Below are 20,984 nucleotides of genomic sequence, written 5' to 3' on the forward strand. Positions count from 1 at the left end.
AATCGGGGACTGCCTGTATTTGGCCAACCTGCAGACTACACTGAACTATTGCCCATCACTGAGGACCTTGGCTGTAACTCTCACGAAACACATCACTTTTGATAATTTTATCTGAACATACCAGCAAGTTCTTACATTGTTCGCTGATTTCCTAATGTTTAGGATAAGGTCTCAACATGAAACCTATCTCCCTCGTAGTTCTGCTGATACATGCTCAGTAAGCTTATCTACTGTCTCATTCTCAAGTACATCCATAAAATTTAAGGGTTAGATGACCTAAAAATACTGAGTGCTTGAAATACATTTTTTGCATCCTAAATCAAAGCTATTTAATATAAAATTTGTGACCTCCATTGCATGTGCACTCTTATAATTAAAATCTGTACTGTTTACTGCAAACCCAACACTTGTGCTAGATTTGGAGCCATTGGTAAACATGAGTCTTGAGTTCTGATGCTAACAAAAATTCTCCATAAAAATTGACTGAATTTTCTCCGCTATCATAGTCTATTTAGCTTCTATAAATTAGCTGCATGAGGGCACTCTGGCAACTCCCAAAGAGTAAATGAAATATTAAAAGGAACCACTGGATTTCTGGTCATATAAAATTATTTAAAATTTGCTCTGCTCATAATTTTAGGTTGGGAATACTTTGGGTGAGTCTCATAGAAATGAAGGATAAGACTCTTTTGAAGCAGTTTTAGAAGGTCCAAAAGTAATATCCCTGCATCAATTAACCCTTAAGGGTCGGGCTAAATATATATCAAGCACACCCCCAGACTAGGCAAACTTTAAGGTTGGCCAATTTAAAAAAAAATACATCAATGGAAAGAGGAAGATATGCAAATGCACATGGTGTAAGAAAAAAAATTATATAAATTTTTCCTGACCTTCCACAGGAAGTTGAATGTGTGGGGCCTCTTTTACGAGACACTTGTAAAAATATGCTAATTTTACCAAGTTACACATGTTTTTTCTAATAATTTATTGTATTTTATTTTGTAAAATTATAATTACAGCTCACACAATTTCAAAACAGATAAGAACTAAAATTAGTAACAAATTCTGAGTATATTTGTAGCAAAATATTTACGAGATTTACTGAGATGGAGAGATGCAGTAACTTTTTTGTGAGGTATACGTTTTTTTTCTAATATTTCTTTGCACTTTTCTTTGCAAAATTACAATCATAGCTGACAAACTACCATAAAAGATAAGAACTAAAACTAACAGCAATCCCTGGGTATATTTATGAGCTGACAAACTATCATAAAAGATAAGAACTAACTAACAGCAATCCCTGGTTCCATTTATGAGCAAATAAATAAAGAGACAGAGAGGGGCAATACATTCCCCCATCAAGTCTCAAGGCATACTGATCCCCCTCTGTTCTGTGCTGAGCTACTAAAGTTGCTATGAGTTATTTAAGGACCACTGAAGTGCTATGAACATCTCTCCTGCTAAATTCATCCAAATCATATGGCGCATAATATTAATACTGATGCCCATCCATTAAAGGTTATATAGCTTGGGTTAGGAGATGATTTAAAAGCACCTGTACCAGGTCTACTGCCAGCATGGTGCACAGAGTCTAAAAGGTATCATCTGGATGAGGTCACTTTAAGAATATTTCACAGCCATAAGAATCTCTAGATAAAATATGTATGTCATAGTCCTCATATATGAACAGTACCAGTGCTTTTGACAACATAGCTGCTGTTCGACCTCAAAGGAGTTACTCTCATGGTCACCCCCAAGCTCCATAAGATGGACCAACCAATACCAAAGAAATCTCTCATAGTTGGTCCTAGCCAGAATAGTGCCTTTGATAGAGACAGTGATAAAGTATAAAAAGAGCGCTCTTTCCCTTGCCTTCAGCAATTACCCAGTTTTTCTCACCTGCTCACACAGATGTGGCAACAGCTCACAAACTGGCTAAGATCTCCATTACCCTTCAGTCACCCATAAGCTTCACATGGCCCAAACTGTGCTCTAGAACACTGTTGCAGGCCAAGTAGATGAAATGTTGCAGTTATCAGCTGAGGAGAGCTAAATGCCTATCTAAAGCTACTGTAAAAAGTTTGTTCCATAAAATTTTTGATTAGGCATAATTGCTAAAACCTCCTAGCTGGAGTTTCCATCAAGGAGGGAGTTTTGGATTAAGCTAGTAGGCTATGCAATACCTTCTGTTTTGCTGTCAACTTTGACAATTTAAAAATCTCATTAATTAGGAATTTTGCAACAAAATCATTAATTGATGGTTTTTTTATTATATTCAGATCATTTTTTGTTTATGGTGTAAAAAGGAAAATCTTTTAGCTTAACTTCTTGCTTACGAAATGATAAACAGTACCTTGCAGCTTCCCCTGTGTTTAACTTGTAAGTTAATTTTAAACTAAGTATCCCAGATTTCTTTTTATCAGCAATTTAGAAAATTTTTTAAATAAAGTATGTTTAGGCCTTTTTCAGACATGTATAGGTAAGCACTATGCTCCTGGCAGCGAACCATGAAGGAAAGGTTTGATTTAGACTAGCCCTAGGGTCCAAGGTTTCAGAGGGAGCATAGGGGATATAGAGTACACCTTCCTGGCACAGCTCTGGCAGAGAGTACTCCCCTCTGTTTCCAAGCAGATTCCATGTCCTGGCCAATATGCCAAGATACTGGAGTTGAAGATCTCCCTGTATGCCTTCTTTGATAGAGATCAAGAGTACATTGGGACAGATGCTCCAACACAAGCAGTCCCTGGTTTACAGCAGGGGTTCCATCCCCGGCAGCACACTGCAAGCCCAAAATCGCCGTAATCTGAAGCATCACGATTATAATGGCGCTGAAAAATTGGGGTTAACGGTGCCGTGAGGCAAGCACCGTAAGTTAGGAACAATGTAACCTGAACCTGACATAACCCAGGGGACTGCCTGTACTGGGTGTGAAGTGGACTTTGCCACTGAACTTTCCCCTCCTGAATCTGGAAGACCCACGGGGACTGACTTTGTTTTTGCATGAGAAGGATCCCTCGAAAGAATGTCTAGGCTTCTCGTGCAATAACAAGATGTTGAGGACCAATGGAGCCACCCTCCTCTCTCTTTAGTACTTTTTTTACCTATGAAATACCCTACTGTTAAAGAGGACTGTGATAGGGCCAACATCATCTGCTGTTGAGGAAGCCCCTCACATGGCCACCCTCCTCTCCCTTAAGTAGTGGAGCGGGTAACTACAAAAAAATTTGGGAAAAATGCAAATGGTGATACAAGCATGAAACTTGGCTCAATTATTCTTCTTGTCCCTTGGTCTCATTATCAACCTTCGGCCACACAAAATTTTGCCATTTTCCAAGATGGCCGACAGGTTTTCAAAATGGCATCCTGTGGATATTTGAATATTGGTATTTAATTGATTAATCACGTTCAAATCGCTAAGTAAGTCACTCCCAGTTTATATTAAACTATTAAAAACATGCCTTTATATATGTAGATAAATCATTTCTCTGCATAGAAATATCCAAGATGGCTGTCACTATCAAAAATCTCTGCCAAAATGCCAAAAATTGGTACTTAATCTCATATGTGAGGCTAAAGGTCGGGTAATACATGGATTTGGGGTAACTTCAGCCTGATCAGTTCATTTTTTGTAGATTAGAAATCAATTAATTCCCAGTTAATTAATTTTCATCTTCATCTAGAAGAAAAAGGGTAATAAGCTTAATGTAAAAGTGTAATAGTGTACTGTCAGTATACTACCAGGGCACACTGGTTGACACTATAGCTGTGAAACTCAGCATGGGGTTCAGTGCTAGCTAATGGCAGAGATCAGCCACTACCTCGGCTGTGGTGGTTAAGCACTGGTGGTGCCACCTATCGCTGCCAACTTTCGTTGCAGTTCCTGGATCTCTGCAATCAACTCAGGACGCAGGTGACTGTCACCCAGAGTTCTATCTTCTGGGGACTCAGTGGTAGAAGAAGAGGTGGCTGTAGATGCAGGTGGTTTCCGGTTGTGAGGCCATGCAAGGGGTCAAGAGGAGAGCTGGAGTTGTATCTCCTGAAGGGAGGTTTGGAGAGGGTTCGGGCTCTGGCCCTGTGGCAGGCAATGACTCTAGGCTAGGCACTAGCTCGTTTGCTGGAGGTGAAGGCGGCGCGGGCATACTGATCCAGCTGAAATCTACTCTGGCTCTGGGGGTGGTCCCGTCCATGGAAAGTAACCTGTCAGGAGGTCACAGCCTAGGATGATGATGTAAAATTCATGAATTCTCATCACCAATCCTGGGCAGCACTGCTTTATTATATGGCCCTTTGTTCTGTGGGGCATGTCCACCCTTAGGAGGATAATGGGAATAGTATAAGTAATGCCATCTACCCACTCAAAGGTCATTTTTTCATCCTCTCTGACTTGGTCACTTTTTCATCCTCTCTGACTTGGGTACCATCGGATAACGTATACCACACAATGAGAGAGACTTTGGCCTCTATATCAGCCATGGGTTCTAACTGGCTAAGAAGGATAGAGATAACCATCGTCATGGAGAGCGATATGGGATGGGAAGCTCTCGTTATTTCACACTGCAATGAGTCACATAAACAAGTGTCCATGGATTTGGGCGGAGATGTAACAGACCTAGCAGGACACTGGGTCCAATTCATGGAATGCCCCCACATGCTACACAAAATGCAAAACTTCTGTAACCACCCCTCAGTAGGAGCCTAGCCCTTAGGCTGTGGGATAGGAGTATGTGCAAGCGGTGACACTGGGTCTGGAGGAGGGCCAGGGTTTGACACTGGTCGAGTGGTTCTTTCAAGGCACTTTCTATAATTCTTTATGTGCCACTAGGCTTTGTACACACAGCAACATGTCTTACTGAGATCTCTTTTGGAGGGATGCTTTGGAAGGGCTCACCCCTTCGGCCTGGCTCGCAGGGCATCTTCTAGCCAATCAGTTAGCATCATGTTAAAAAATTCTTGTATACTGGGTAACCAGTATAGACTGCTCTTCGTCTGCACCTCTCATAGGCAGCAGCTGCCTCCTCGTAAGTGGCCATTTTGCTGATTTACTATGGGTTGGATGTTGCAGGTTGTTAGATGCTTTTTGTTGATGTGCTAGCAGCATGAAAGTGGCACTGAAGGAAAGGCACTGCCTCTAGGCTACGCAGTATAGGCACACATGAACAAATGAGAGGCCATGCAAGTAATTGCATGGAATGGAAATGGCACTCTGAACTGGGCAAAATGTATGCAAAATAAGGAAGTGGGCCTTAGAAGGCTCCACTAGAATGGAAATGTTCCTTAAGAATGGTGACACTTGGAATGGTAATGCCCCCTTGTGATAAGGCACTAATGTGCAAGGTGGTTCTGAAGAACGTTAAGCTGGTTCCATAGGGCAGAAATTGTTGACACTGGGCCCGATGCAATATGCAGTACTTCGGACAAGTGTCTACAAAGACTGTAGAAGGTGGCCCTATGGTAAAGGTGACACTGTGAGTGGTCCTTAGGAGCGATAATGCCGGTCCCATGGACACAGTGGTAACATGGGGCAAGCTGCGGGGAGGACACACTAAGTGATTGGCACTTATGGACACAAAGGTAACATGTGGTCCAAGGCAAGTTCGGAAGAACTTGTGGATTGTTCAAAGAACAACGGAAACATGCACATGGGCTGTACCAGCTATAGTGCACAGGTTAAGAGTTCCGAGGAACTGGATAATTTACGGCACATAAATGTAGTTAATAGGTTTGCATTGCACAAAAATGTGCAGATTGGTTCACGATGAACGATGGACTGTTACAGTGAACAGACAGATTTGTTCATGAAGAACTGTTAGGTTAAGCTTACTCAAGGTGATCAATAGTCCATCCAATCGTACAAAGGCTGAGGGCTTAAGCAATTATTTAAATGGCACGTAGTGTTCAATAAGAAAAGATTAAAATAAGTAAATGGATCTCCAAGGCGACAACAAGCCCAAGGTTAGGCTGTGTAGCAACACAAAATAAACTCAGCACAAAAAGCGCAACAAGTCAATACAGGCTACTAATGAGTTAGTAAAGTTCCCAGTTGGGATATATAATGAGACTGGAAAACCACAGGAAATTGCTGCCTAGTGTGTTAAATGGGTTTGCTTTACTTGAAGCAATAATTATATGCACAGGAAGTGGCTTTATAAAAGACATGATTCCAGAGATTAATATGTGACATGTAAATTTTGGGTTTGCTGACTCAAGGAACTCGATTATTTGAAAGGCAATGGTCGTATTTGAACGCACTCATGTAGCCAATTTAATGATACATGCTCCCAACAATGATGGGTAAACAAGGAATAACTCAAGAAAAAAATCTCTCTTGACAAAAGGAATAACTTGTAGCATATAAATGGATACATGAAGTTTGCATTTTTATATAAGAAGAATGACTATGCTCTCAAGTTAAAATAGTAATAAGAAAGGTGTATTTTCTTTTTCACACTAAAATGAAAAGACTTCAGTTACAGTGATATTAAGAACTTGTGCAAGTATAAAAAGTGCATACTAAGGATGTAATGACAGCACAGCAGCGCATTTGACAGTTACTCCACCATGGCTGCTTTGTTACGACAGTTCAAGGCCATGAATACATGCGTGTGGGAGCAAGTGAACTCTAATGTTTACTGGTCACATGTATGAAAGAATGTACACCTGCACACACACACAAACATACGAAACTCTCTTATAATTACGAGACGCAAATTTAAGTACATTCATACCCCGAACTTACATGAGGTTAGAATCCCTCGCGCAAGCTGAATTTTCACTTAAGTTTGGCACGGTCTCTAAAAATGCTAATAAATGCTTACTTCTGAAGTTTAAACACTAAATATGACCCTAATCATGCTCCCAAATTATTATGCTAACTTTTAAATGAAATTAAAGTTACTGTAATTTCATTTAAAAGTCAGCTTAATACATTACCCTTAAAAAAAGAATTAAATGGTTGACATATAAATAGAGTTGGAGGAGAATTTCTCTCTCTCTCTCCCCCTTCCGACCTATCTATTTTTAGAAGTCTTCTCAACCTCTTTTTAATAACTTCCTTATTCTACGTCTCTTTCTCTTTGTTCTGAAATGCTTTTTCATGAACAAACAGTGTTTTTTATTTGGACTAATACAACTCTTAGTTATTATGTCTCTATGTTTTAGAATGCATTTGCCACATTAGCGCATTTACAGTTCGTAGATGGTACAGGTAAAATTAGATCAATTTAAACTATCTACGGTACAGGTAAATATGTACAGAGAAATAAGTTGTAAAAATGTGTGAACGCTAACTGAGAGAGAGAGAGAGAGAGAGAGAGAGAGAGAGAGAGAGAGAGAGAGAGAGAGAGAGAGAGAGAGAGAGAGAGAGAGAGAGAGAGAGAGTTATTCTTACATTAGATATCAAAAGATGAAAATTCAAAGATTAATGAGATTAATTAATAATACTGTACTAATAATAATAATAATAATTATACTGTAATTACAAAATTTATACATTTCTATGGTAAATTACGTGATATTTTAAACAAACAAATATCATTTCCTGATCTTTTGTGAAACCCTGGAAGAGAGGAGAGCGAGGGAAGAGCTGTCAAATAAGTCAATCGTTGTCCACAGTGTGTCAAAGGATTTTTGATACTATCTCTCTCTCTCTCTCCTCTTTTTTCCTTCATAAATCATGAATTTCCATCTTTTGATATCTAACATAAGAATAACTTCTCTCTCTCTCTCTCTCTCTCTCTCTCTCTCATGTTATTCTCCGTCTCCATATTAATTCATAAATAATTTAACTTGACAGTTCAAGTAAGGACAATCTCTCTCTCTTTCATGTTATTCTCTCTGTCTCTGTAATAAATGATAAATAATTTCACTCTTTCAAGTGAGGACAACCCTTATCTCTCTCACCTCCCTTGAGGATTCACAAATGTTGCATGCCTGTGAAAGAATCACATATGAGAATTAGTTAGGTTCCAATGAAAAGTTCACGTGTCTGTGAATTCGCACAACTCGAATCGTGTAAGACCGGGGTATTACTGTGTACTAGTCTATTCTGAGCAAATGACTTACAAACATATGTTATGTTAATGATACTTATGAAAATACAGCTACTCTCTATGAATGAATAATTTTGAAAAAGGGTGAAATGTCATGACTCTGAGCGGGAGATGAGGCAGAGCGAGAAACGAGGAAGCTAGCTGGATTTGCTTGTGTGTGAAGGGTTGCCAATGCGGCATTTCCTATCCTATGTGGAGGTAGCAAATTCCATGGCCCTAATCGAAGAGAAATTGCACACTTTCCTCTCAATATACATGCATTGAACTTACCTAAGCTAATGGTTCACTACTACCTCACAGCTTGCGTCGAACAGTGAAAAATTGGGCACTCTCACTGAAAAAACAAATGGAAAAAAGGACACAACAGCAATTACTGAGTGAATGACAATGCATCACATTTATGAATACTGGCCACTTGCCTAAGCCAAACTGGCAAATGAATTTCTACCAGCCTTGGTATGGGCAGGTACTTCAGGCAATCGGGAACACAGAGGTATGGCTAAGTAGGTAACTGCACTGATAACACTCCTGGAAATGAGACAATTCCAGATAAGACTATTACTGGATTACAATCTCCCTGTAAATGAGTTAATGCAAAAAGTGGAGGGAATTTTTTTACACTACTCACTTACTAGCAAAGGCAAGAATTACATTATGCACTGTTCAGTGAGTTACACACTGGGTATATTAAGGTCGCTGTTTAATACAAAGAAATAAGAATTTACTTGAGCGATGATAAAAACAAGTCAGAGAAAAAGACACTGGCCAACCAACTTCCCTTCTGGGGCACGTACCATCTTTGCTTCCTGTTATTGCTTGCACAAACAACATTACGTTGAGGTGATCCAAGTTTATCAGCAGTGTCTGAGAATGGCGCAATCCAGTGTGAGAAAAGTGCGTTCCACAGCCAGCACGGCTCACGACTCAGTCAGGCAGAGACTTCCAGTGGTTTAGAGTCAACTGATAGTTGCCAAAACTCTTCTCTCACTCCAAGGCTTGTGGGCCTGCCTGTACCCCTACTGTCTACTACTGTCTGGTATTTTTTCCCATAAGATTCTTAAAAGTTCATGATCCGATGACGATAACCATAAAAAATATATATATATATATACTGTGTATATATATATATATATAATGTATATATATTGAAAGGATATATGCACCATGAAATTCATTGGGAAATAACACGAGAAAGGAGGTCCCCATTAGGAAGAATTGGATAGAGTACCTATAGTACACCATACAGTAATTTCTATTAAATAATATAATGATTTATGGAACCATACAAGGAAGTGATTATCCACACCCCAAATGGGCATGAATACTGTACACTAATGATCAACTTGTATAGTTGGCAGTTAAGTACATAAAGGATTAACATTTACTTCTAATATGCAAGAACTATAGAACGCATGGAATTTACTGAAACTATCCAAATGTCAAGGTCTAGTGAAGATTGTGACTTCTGGACAACACGCATTCAAAGTGACTCTGTTTATAGTTATGGGACCTGTGGAACTTTTGCACATACTCAACCAATTGGAACACACATCCTTCCTCTTTTATGGAGCATCTGGAAAGTTTGTGACTATGCACACACAAGGATATTGTATAGTAATGGAATTGTGATGAAAAATTAAAAATGATTTTCACTGTGTAATACTATAAATTGTTTTTCAATTACAAATTCTACTACTTACCAAATACTGAGTTACCAATTTAGTTTCCATTTTAAATTGACCTATTTCCCCTTTAACTTGCATAGATTTGATTAAACCTTTTTCTTCGTCTCTCTTCTTTTTTACAGAAAGAGATTCATTAATTAATTTTGTATCCTCAGCAACATCTTCCTCTGGACTTTCCACAATATCTAGGTTGTCCTCAACTTGTGTTACTTCAATTCCTGAAGATTTTCTAATGCATTCCAGATTTTTATGCAAGATGTCTAAATGATCTCTCTGCAGCATTAACTTGTGATTTGTGATGACAACAGAACTGAAAAATTATAAAAATAAGTAAAAAGAAATATTCGCTGAGCACTGGCTCTACAATAGGTGAAAATTAGCCTCTTTTTGCCTCAATCTTTGCATCACTGGATCCAGTTACCATAATAACTTCCCAATTGCAATATCATCAATGTACAGAAATAATTTTAAAATTATTTACAGCATAGTGACAAAAACAACTTTCAAATCTGTTTAGATAATGGCAAGGTTAACTGTATATTCCCAATTTTCTATATAATTGAATCTTATGTACTTCACATTATTATTATTATTATTATTATTATTATTATTATTACTATTATTATTATTATTCAGAAGATAAAACCTATTCATGTGACAAGCCCACAGGGGCCATTGACTTGAAATTCAAGCTTCCAAAGAATATGCTGATCATTAGGAAGAAGTAAGAGGAGATAAAGAGAAATACATAAAGAGGAGATCACACTTATTAAAAAGAAAAAATTAATAAACAGATAAAAGTGTATTAAAATGCAACAAGAATAGTATTATGGTAGTAATGCATGGCATCTTCGCTTGCACTTCTGAAATTCCAATTGCACAAGATCCTCTGGGAGGCTGTTCCACAGTCCAACGGTGTGAGGAATAAAGGACCTCTGGAACTGAGAAATTCAACAGTGAGGCACATTTACTGCATACTGGTGCTACTGTTCACTGAATCTGGTTACTCTCGGTAGGTAAAGGGGATCAGGGATCAATATGAATGTGAAAGATCTCTGTTGAAATACAACTTATGAAAAAGTGACAAACAAGAGACCATCTGTCAGTGGCCCAAGTCATAACTGCTACTACAGGCAGTCCCCAAGTTATGACAGTCTCAACTTGAGTCAATCCGATCTTCATTGCTTTTCAAAATTATTCATAAAAAATTCGTCTCCAACTTAAGGCAAAAATCCGAAGTTAAGGCAATGTTAGGCTGGCTACTAGTTTCTAAGCTTCCCATGTAAATAAGTAAGTGTTGCCATTCTTCCAGTGTGCAAACCAACCACAGGATTAAAGGTAAGGCTTTCATAACTCTTTTTTATATAAATTTTTTTAAAGTTAAGATCCAACAAGTCACCGCCCCAGGAACGGATCTCCATTGTAATTCAGGGACTGCCTTTACTAGGAAACAGAAACCTACCACCACAACCACTATCTAAAAGAGACAGATCTATGGCAGAAGCAGACATGCACACCGGAGAACAGTATTCTAGTAAAGGAAGCACAAACGATCTAAAACAGGTTGCATTGGTTTTACCACTTATAAATATATGAGGCCTTATGAACAACACCTAACTTTCATGCAGTATTTGCTGAAACTCTCATTAGATGTTTCTCAAAAGTTAGATGCGAGTCAAAAGTTACACCTAGAATAGTTAAAGCTTCAGACTCATTCAACAAACTTCCATTCACCTGACGGGGAGGATGGGTAGGAAATCTGTACGAAATCTGCTAATCAATGTGTTTTCGATTTACTGGAGTTCAGCCTCATACCCCCGACTACACAATTCCCCAATCTGGTTCATGTCCTGGCTGAGGCTAAGGGAACCTTCATTTTTTATAGGTGGAGACTTTACTACACCCACTAGTGTTGCATCATCGGCATACTGAACGGTCTTGTTTTCCAGGCCAACAACCATATCTCTTGTATACATTAAAAATAACAATGGACCAAGAACACTACCCTGTGGAACTCCAGACACAATAGGTCTTGGTTCAGTAAAGATCCCATCAACAGCAACTTGCTATTATCTACCTGTCAGGAAATCTTGAAGTAATCCTAAAACATATCCACCCACTCCAAGATTCTGAACTTTATAAATAAGTGCCTTGTGATTTACTAAATCGATAGCAGCACTAAAATCTATTCAAACTACTCTGCACTCAAAACCCTTATCAATGTTCCCTTGCAAACTGCAAGTCAAGTCTAAAAGAGCAATCACAAGTACCCAACTGCTTCCAATGTGCATTTTGACTATCAGCTAACAATCCTTTAGATTCCAAGTACTTATGTAGTGAATTATGCAGTCTTCAGATATGCCACTCTTTGGAACAGGCACTCTATTACTAAACTTGTACTCATCTGCACAGATACTACGCCAACACAGAAATCTATATATCCTAATTTGTTTGGCTTACAAAGATTTATGAAACATGTAAGCAACTAGAGCTTAAGCTACTATGTATCAGATTGAAACCTTTGGTAAATATGTAATGAACTATATTACTGATTAATACAATTGCTACATTAAACTCCATTATGGGATATATTAACTTTATGTGCCATGTAATTAAATTTAAATTGTAGAAATACAGTTCATTTACTGATTTGATATAAATTGTACATTCATGGTCACAAGTGATACTGCATGACTGCACATGATTTAGTTCAAAATTCACAAACTGGCAACCTGGCAACCTAACATGCTCCATATCTCTCTCTTATTTGCATGCAGAAACACATTTATGTTATAAAATACAATCAAAGTATATTTCACAAGAGTAAAATATAACAAATTAAAAATAAAATTTTAATTTTTCCTAACATATGAACCTACTATACACCTTAATATATAAGGCTTCTGTGCGCTTTGTGGGACTTGGCGGACTGTAGACTCGTTTTACTGAAAACCACTAGCTTCCTGTGCCCTCATCTGGCCTGGTCTGAACCACCCAAGTTTCCCCTTTTGTTGAACCAGCCCACATATAAGACCATGATACCTTCGCAGAAGGAGAGAGATCGGGCTGAGGTGGGACAAGGAGGGTAAATTTAACTACACGAAGGTGGAGGTTTGTATGTTAGGAAAAATACAAATTTCATTTTTAATTTGTTATTTGTTCAGGTACGAATACTCCCTACACCTTCCTATATAAGAGACACAGCTAGGAAGAAGGTACAGTGACCCCTGCCTATTCACGGTTCCGGATTTATGGCTTCACTTATTCACGGTATTTTTCATGGAGAAATATTCACAAATTACTGTATTTTCATATTTTCTTTACTAAATGCAATTTTTTGTGATAAAACTACTAAAATATCCAGGTGTAAGCATATAAGCATACATATTTTGAATGGGGTTTTTTGGTGTTCTAAACTATCAAAATTGGCAGTTATAAGCATTTTTAGAGGGGTTTTAAGTATTCGCGGATTTGAGCCATTTGCAGAGGGTTAGTGGTACGCATCCCCTGTAAATACCAGGGGTCAACTGTAGATCTTTCAAAAAGTAGAGTGGAGAAAAACTTATAAGTAAAGTAAGCTGAAAAATTATCTGAGAACAGTACTCACTCCTAGACTTCCGGGGCTGCATGGAGACATCCTCAGAGTAGTGGAGCTAAGGTCCTGCTCTAAGTCTATAACAGAGATTAGGAGCTGCTCTACGACCACCACCTGTTGTGCTACCACAACTGGACCCAAGGTGAAAGTGTCCAAGAATTTATGCACAAATTCCTTGAGGAAGAGAGCGGTAAAGGTCGTATGTCGCTTCTAAACTCCTGCTCGCAGGATTTGTTCAACACCAGTTTTTCTTGAAGGCTATAGGACTCATACCTCTAATATCATGTGTCTTGACTCTGGTGGGAACAGGACTAGCACTATCTCCCAGACTGTAAGCTCCTCTTATCACCTCTCCCAACCAGGAGACTGTGTTCTTGAATACCTCCTTCATTCAACCTGTATTAATGAATAACCTCGTTTTACAGGTCTATAGGAGGCCGTCCATTTCAGGTAGACCTTCAGAGCCCTAGCAGGACATAGTAACATTTCATCTTGACTGTTTCCCACAAAGTCCTTGAGAGAGGGGATGGAAAAGCCACTGAACCTTGGGTCATATGAGGTGGGGTTCCGAGTTTTTGCTACAAACTCTGGAAGAAAGGTGAAGCCCAGTTCCATCCAACCACAGGCATGAGTAACCTTGTGCGGAATGGCGTGTATCTATTCAATCCTCTTTGTCAAAGCTAATGCCAATAGGAACATAGCCTTCAACGTCAAGTCTCGGTCCGAAGCAGTCTCACTCTGGGTGAGCAACTTTCCTCAAAATGTTTCACCAAGTCAGATATTCTCATGACACTGACAAGTCTGTGCCCCTTGCTTTTAACAATTATAGATAGGGTGGCTCTATAGCCATCAATCACCAAAACAGAGAGATTCTTCTTATGTCTGAGGTAAAGGAGGAAATCTGCTACATCCTTTACAGCTGTTTTGAGGGGATGTATCTTCCTCTCATTACACCAACCCCAGAAAATCTTCCACTTTCCCTGGTACAGGTTAGTAAGGACTGTCTAACTGAGCTGGCAATGACTGTTGCAGCTTTTCTTGAAAAACCCTTCTTTCTGAGCACGTTGCTGGATAGCCTCCATCCATGAAGCTGGAAGGAAGCTACTTCTCGATGTACAGTACTTGGCTGCTGTGCTTGTCTCAGGAGATTCTTTACTAGTGGAAGTTGTCTTGGAAAGTCTACCAGCAGGTGGAGAAGATCTGCATACCACTCTGCTTGTAGCCACTTTAGAGATACCAATGTCATCCTGACATTCTGGGAGATGTACAACCTTTTTATGACTTCTGATTTGGCTGAACAGGGGGGAACACTACATCCATGTTGTCCTAGTGGTGTTGAAAGGCATCTTGTAGGACGGCTCTTCCATCTGGGAATGTAGAGCAATACAAGAGCAGTTTGTGATTCTTTGAAATGATGAACAGATCCAGAGTGGAACCCTCCTACAATTTGAAGAGTCTGTTCGCCACTGGCTGGCATGAACCTTAGGCTACCACCTAGGTTAGGTAAGTATGAAAGTGGTCATATTAAATGCTATTTTCACATTCAACTGCAGAGAATTGTGTGCAATAACTGTATTTGAAGGTGCCAAATCTTAAAGTGAAATGTGAAGGCATTTAGTTACTTTCATGGTATCACATGAAATAAAGTTTACGTAAGAGCCTAGGACCTTTGGTCAGCACCCCAACGAAGGGGCAAGTTCAAATGCAGCCAGTAACATTTATATCTGCAATTTTAATAAGGATTTTTTTTTTTTTACCCTCAAAACTAGAGTATAGGTAGGATGTCATGAACCTTAGGCTACCAACCTAGGTTAGATAAGTATGAAGGTGTTCATATGAAAATGACATTTTTATGATAAAATAAAGTTTTATATATACTTACCAAGTAATTACATTGCTTGTAGTTTCACTCGCCAGCAACTTATAAGATTGAAATTTGTGGTAGGTTAGTGTTGGTGTAGGTCCCTAGTCCCCGCCCACTTTCGGGATACAAGAGGAATGACTTCAACAGCGCGATTTAGTTGCTTTTTGCCGTTCTTTCCATATGAGAGGAGGAGGGAGGGCTTGAATCATAATTACTTGGTAGGTATATATAAAACTTTATCATAAAAATGTAATTTTTATATGTGTAACTTACCAAGTAATTACATTGCTGAATCCTAAATTGACACGGAGGTGGGATATATGGATTAACTACCCCAAAACATTATGGATGATATGAGTTAGAAGACAGAGCATTGGTACAATAATTGTCGTTCCTTACCTAGTAAGAGAGCTGCTGCAGGTAGATACTGCCTCTGGTTGGCACTCATCTTTACCATGTAGGGTGTGGTGAGTTGGCCAGACGCACCTCTACATCAGTGGGTACTTTGCAGCAAGGGATGAACCCAGTGACGAACAAAGCATGCAAGAAGCCAGTTGCCCCTGCCCTGGACACATACTGACCAACCAAATGACCAGAATCAATAAACACGAGAATCAACTACACCCAAAATATAAAAACACCACCCACCCATTAAAGCTAAGACTGGTGGGTAAACAAGTACACAGTACCTGCAGGCTCCCATAATGACTCAGCACCCAAGTTCAAGGCGAAGGGAAAAGGAAGGAAGATAGGCTTCCTCTGCTTCCTACCCCAACACCATGCCAGCCACAGATAACAGCCCTAAAGTACTACAATTTTCAAAAGTAGTTTCCACATCACGAAGGTAATGAGTCGCAAAGATAGACTTGCACCTCCAGTGAGTCACTTGAAGAACTGATGACAAGAGACAGGTTGTGCTTGAAGGCTAAAGATGTGGAGACAGCTCTGATCTCATGAGCTTTAGCTTGACGGACGTTAAAGCCTCTTTTCCAACCTGAGACTGGGACTCAGAGATCAGATCCTTCAAGAAGAAAGACAAGCCGTTCTTTGATAGGGCATGAGAAGGATTCCTAAATGAGCACCACAAATTACTCGTAGGACCTTGAATCTTTTCCGTTCTGTGCAAGTAGTACCTCAGTGCTCTCACTGGGCATATAACTCTCTCTTCCTCATCTGGGCCTAGATTTTCCATCAGGATTTTAATAATGAAGAAATGAGGCCAGGGCTTGGTTGGGTCTTCATTCTTTGCTAAAAAGTCCAGGGTGAAGGAACATTCAGCATCACCTTGGGAAAATCCCACTCTCTTGTCAAGAGTATGCACTTCACTGACCTTCTGGCAGTCACTAACATCACAAGAAAAAGGGTTTTCCTGGTAAGATCTCGTAACGAAGCGGAACGAAGAGGTTCGAAGCGAGTCCAGAGAGCCACTTCAAAACTATGTCCAGATTCCAAGAGACGACCTCTTGCCCCTTGGATTTGGAGGTATGGAAGGATTTAATGAGATCAGACAGGTCTTGATTAGCAGAGAGACCCATACCTCTGTACCGAAACACTGAACTCATCAGCGTCCTGTATCCTCTGATTGCAGAGGAGGACAGGCCTCCTAGATGTCCTAAAGTACAGGAGAAATTCGGCAATGTCTGCTACAGACGTCTGAGATGATGAGATGTCATGTCTTCTACACAAGGCTCTGAAGATTGTTCACTTGGCTTGATAGACTTTGTCGGAAGAGGAGCGTCTGCGCTTGACAATAGCCTCTGGAGTTGCTCTTGAAAACCCCTTCTGTCTGAGGAGTTTCCTGACAGTCTTCATGAACCCTGTTAGGGCCAGAGTGGACAATCCTTGGTGGAACTGCCTGAAGTGGGGTTGTCCGAGCAGACTTGGTCACTATAGTAACAACCTTGGGAAGTCCGTCAGCAGCTTGAGAAGATCTGGGAACCATTCCTGTAGCGGCCATAACGGGACCACTAGAGTCATTGAGACGTTCTTGTGGTTGCAGAACTTGAGGACGTCTCGTATCATGCAGAATGGCGGGAAGGAGTAGAAACCCTTGTTTAACCAGTCTTGCAGCATGGTGTCCGTTGCTCATGCTAGAGGGTCTAGTACTGGAGAGCAAACGACTGGTAGACGATGCTTCTCGGATGTTGCAAACAGATCTATTTGAGGTCTCCCCCACAGGTTCTACAGGTCCTTGCATACCTGGGGATGAAGAGTCCACTCTGTGGGGAGCACCTGACTGTGACAGCTCAACCTGTCTGCAAGGGCATTGAGCTTGCCCTGGATGAACCACATCACCAATTTGGTCCGGTTGTGATCTGCCCATAAAAGGACGGTTCTCGCTGCTTCGCAACGGGAGAATGAATGAGTCCCCCCCTTGCTTCTTGGTATACATCAGGGCTGCAGTATTGTCCGAGTGGATGGTCACTACTTGATTGCAGACTATTCAAGCAAAATGCTGAAGGCCCAGCCGAATTGCCATCAGCTCCTTGAGGTTGATGTGCCAGTGACTCTGCTCCTGAGACCAAGTTCCTGACATTACTTGGGTGCCTAGAAGTGCTCCCCAACCCAGATCCAATGTATCGGCACAGAAGTCTAGCTGGGGTTCAAAGGAAGCAGGGACTTCCCTTCTGAAAGCCTGCCTTCCGACTTCCAACACCAGAGATCCTCCTTGATTTCTTGAGATGTTGGGGGGACGAATGTGTCTGGATGAGCTTTCCTGTCCCAGCTGGCCTGCAGATAAAACTGAAGAGTTCTCATATGTAGCCTTCCTAGGGAAACAAACTGCTCCATGGAGGCTAAGGTACCTAGAAGACTCATCCATTGGTTCACCGAACAGGTTTGCAGGGTGAGGAACTTGTTGACTTTCTTTGGGCATGACTGAACTCTTTTGGGTGATGGAAGAACTGAAAACTCCAAGAGTTTATCATCATCCCCAAATAGAGAATCATCTGTGATGGAACCAGCTGGGACTTCTGAAGGTTGATTAGCAGATCCAACTCTTCTGATTAACGTAGGGCCTTCCGAAGGTCCTCCATGCACCTTTCTTTCGACAGTGATCAAAGGATCCAATTGTCTAAGAAGAGGGAAATGTTTATCCTCATCAGATGAAGCCACTTGGAGAGAGGAGCAAGGACTCGGGTGAACACTTGCAGAGCAGTCGTAAGACTGAAGCATAAGGTCCGAAACTAGAATACTCTGTTGTGAAACACGAAATGTAGATACTTCCTGGATTCCAGATGTATAGGGATATGGAAAGAGGCATCTTGCCTGTCTATAGCAGTCATCCAGTCACCCTGGTGAATGGAAGACATGAGAGAGTGACTTGTTTCCATCTTGAATTTTGTCTTTTGACAAAAAAGTTCAAGGCATTTACATCCAGTACTGGCCTCCAACCCCCTGATGTCTTGGGGACTATGAAGAGACAGTTGTAAAAACCATCCGACTGGACTTCTTCAACTTCCTCAGTGGCTGTTTTCTTGAGGAGGACTGACACTCCGTCGTAGAGAGCCGAATATTTCTCGGATCCTACTGAGTAGGCGGTCAATGTGATAAGCATTTTGACTAATGGGGCCTTCTCTCTGAATGGGATGGAGTAGCCCTGTTTCAGCACTGACACAATCCACTCCTCCACTCCTCTTGTGCTCTACCTCTCCCAGTAATGGAGGAGCCTGGCTCCACATGGAGGAAAGGATCCTTACTTCCAAGCAGCAGGCTTATAAGAGGGCTTCTTAAAAGGTCAGGATGAGAAGCGCAGGGTCGTCCTAGGCCTAGACTGAGCTCAGGGTCTGCCACCTTGAAAGGCAGAGGCTGAAGTGGAGAATGGGTCCTGGTACTAGTCAATGGAGACTCCCTGGGACATCTAGACGAGCAAGCTAAAAGGATCTATGTACTTTTCTTCTGAAGTTCAGAAGAAATGTCGCTGACAGTAGACTGAGGGAAGAGGTGCTGGCGATCAAGAGAATACAATATGGCAGACTTCTGAGAAGCCATGATACTCTTCGTAGTACATGAGCATCAGAGTTCTCTCTTCTTCAAAACTCCCACCACATAGAGAGAGGCTAACTCTCGAGAGCCATCTCTGATGCCCCTACCTGTGCAATCTGATGCGACTTTCTCAGGGAGCGAAGAGCAATTCTTAACCCTTAAACGCCAACTGGACGTACCATACGTCGACTAAAATTGTCTGTTGGGTGCTGAGTGGACGTACGGTACGTCCACTACAAAAAATTTCAACCTCCGGTCAACTTTGACTCAACCGAAATGGTCGAAAAACACAATTGTAAGCTAACACTCTTACATTCTAGTAATATTCAATTATTTACCTTCATTTTGCAACAAATTGGAAGTCTCTAGCACAATATTTCGATTTATGGTGAATTTTTGAAAAAAACTTTTTCCTTACGTCCGCACAGTAACTCGGCCGAACATCTCGGAAATTCATTTGTCACTTTGTCGTAATGTTTGCACCGTTTTATACTAGTTGTTACATAAAGTTTTATATATGAAAATGTGTGCATTTTCAAGTAGAATACAACAATAAATAACTCATGGTTGTAGCTTCTATCAGTTTTGAAATATTTTTATATAAATCACGATAAATAGAAAAAATTCTACCTTCAGTCAACTTTAACTCGACCGAAATGGTCGAAAACTGCAATTGTAAGCTAAAACACTTACAATCTAGTAATATTCAATCAATTACCTTCATTTTGTAACAAACAGGAAGTCTCTAGCACAATATTTCGATTTATGGTGAATTTTTGAAAAAACTTTTTTTTACGTCCGCGCGTTACGAATTCATGCATCATTTTGTGATAACATTTTCTCTGTGTTGCTTTGATCGTTTTACAATTTGTTATATACCAAAATCATCACAATTTAGTGTACAGTACAAAGAAAAAAAATAACTCGTTAGCTTTAACCGTTTTGCTCACAGCGCGATTTGTATACAATTATATATGAACATTTTTTTTGCGCTGTCATATATTTCAATATTTATATATGATTATGATATTTTTTTTTCATTTCTGATGATTGCATACTAAACTTCAGGCAATGACAAAAAAAGGAGCCAAAAATGAACTCTTAATCTTAAAAACTAAGCGTGCTGTGATTTTTTTAAAAAAACTTTTTTTCCGCTTCAGCGTTAACTCCCGAACGCCGCCGGCATACGACAGACACTTTTGTAAATAGAGGCTCGGCGTTTAAGGGTTGATCTTGCGGGCTAAGGCCCCCACCAACCAGTCTAAAAAACTTCAAAGATCCTGAACAAGTTCTTCAAAAGGTGGTCAAGTTTTGTAGGGGGAGGACATCACCTCAGCGGCGGCGAAGGCCGACCTGCTAGATGAGTCAGTAAGTCCTGAGAAGTTCCCCTGGGGAGGAGGCAGCCACTCCCACTGGGGGAGCTTCTCCAGTGGTCTCGTATGAAGAACACCTCCAGTGCACAAGATGGGAGGGGGGATAGCTGAAGGAAGACTTCCCCTGCTCTCTCTTCTGTGAGAGCCAGCTGTCCAGATCATTGAGAGCCTTCCTTGCAGAAGATGAAAGCATCATCTTTGGTAACTTGGAGGAGTCAGCAGGCTTGTCACTGGTGAAAAATGTCGGGGCCAGAAGAGAGAAGAATCCCGGAAAGTTCTGCAGCAAGAACATCAATAAAGCTACATAAGCTGTTGGAGGGGAGCCCTGATCCACTTCACCAACTTCACCTTCATCCACCGACGAAATGGGATAGAAGCAAATCTTGAGGGCCCTGGGCCAAAGGAGGAGGTTCTCTCTTGAGCAAATTTAAGATG

The 20,984-nt window shown here is 40.5% G+C and overlaps 1 protein-coding gene across 6 annotated transcripts in view; it reads right to left on the reverse strand.

Moving 5' to 3' along the window:
* Window positions 1-20,984, reverse strand: part of LOC136837212 (uncharacterized) — a 189,832-nt gene that overhangs the window by 52,546 nt on the left and 116,302 nt on the right. For all 6 annotated transcript variants that reach the window (XM_067101889.1, XM_067101886.1, XM_067101888.1 and 3 more), the window contains exon 3: window positions 9,749-10,043. In XM_067101889.1, the coding sequence (XP_066957990.1) occupies window positions 9,749-10,043 (295 nt within the window). The remainder of the gene's footprint in view (window positions 1-9,748; window positions 10,044-20,984) is intronic.

The sequence above is a fragment of the Macrobrachium rosenbergii genome, chromosome 58 (assembly GCF_040412425.1).
Source record: "Macrobrachium rosenbergii isolate ZJJX-2024 chromosome 58, ASM4041242v1, whole genome shotgun sequence".
In the NCBI taxonomy this organism is placed as follows: Eukaryota; Metazoa; Arthropoda; class Malacostraca; order Decapoda; family Palaemonidae; genus Macrobrachium; species Macrobrachium rosenbergii.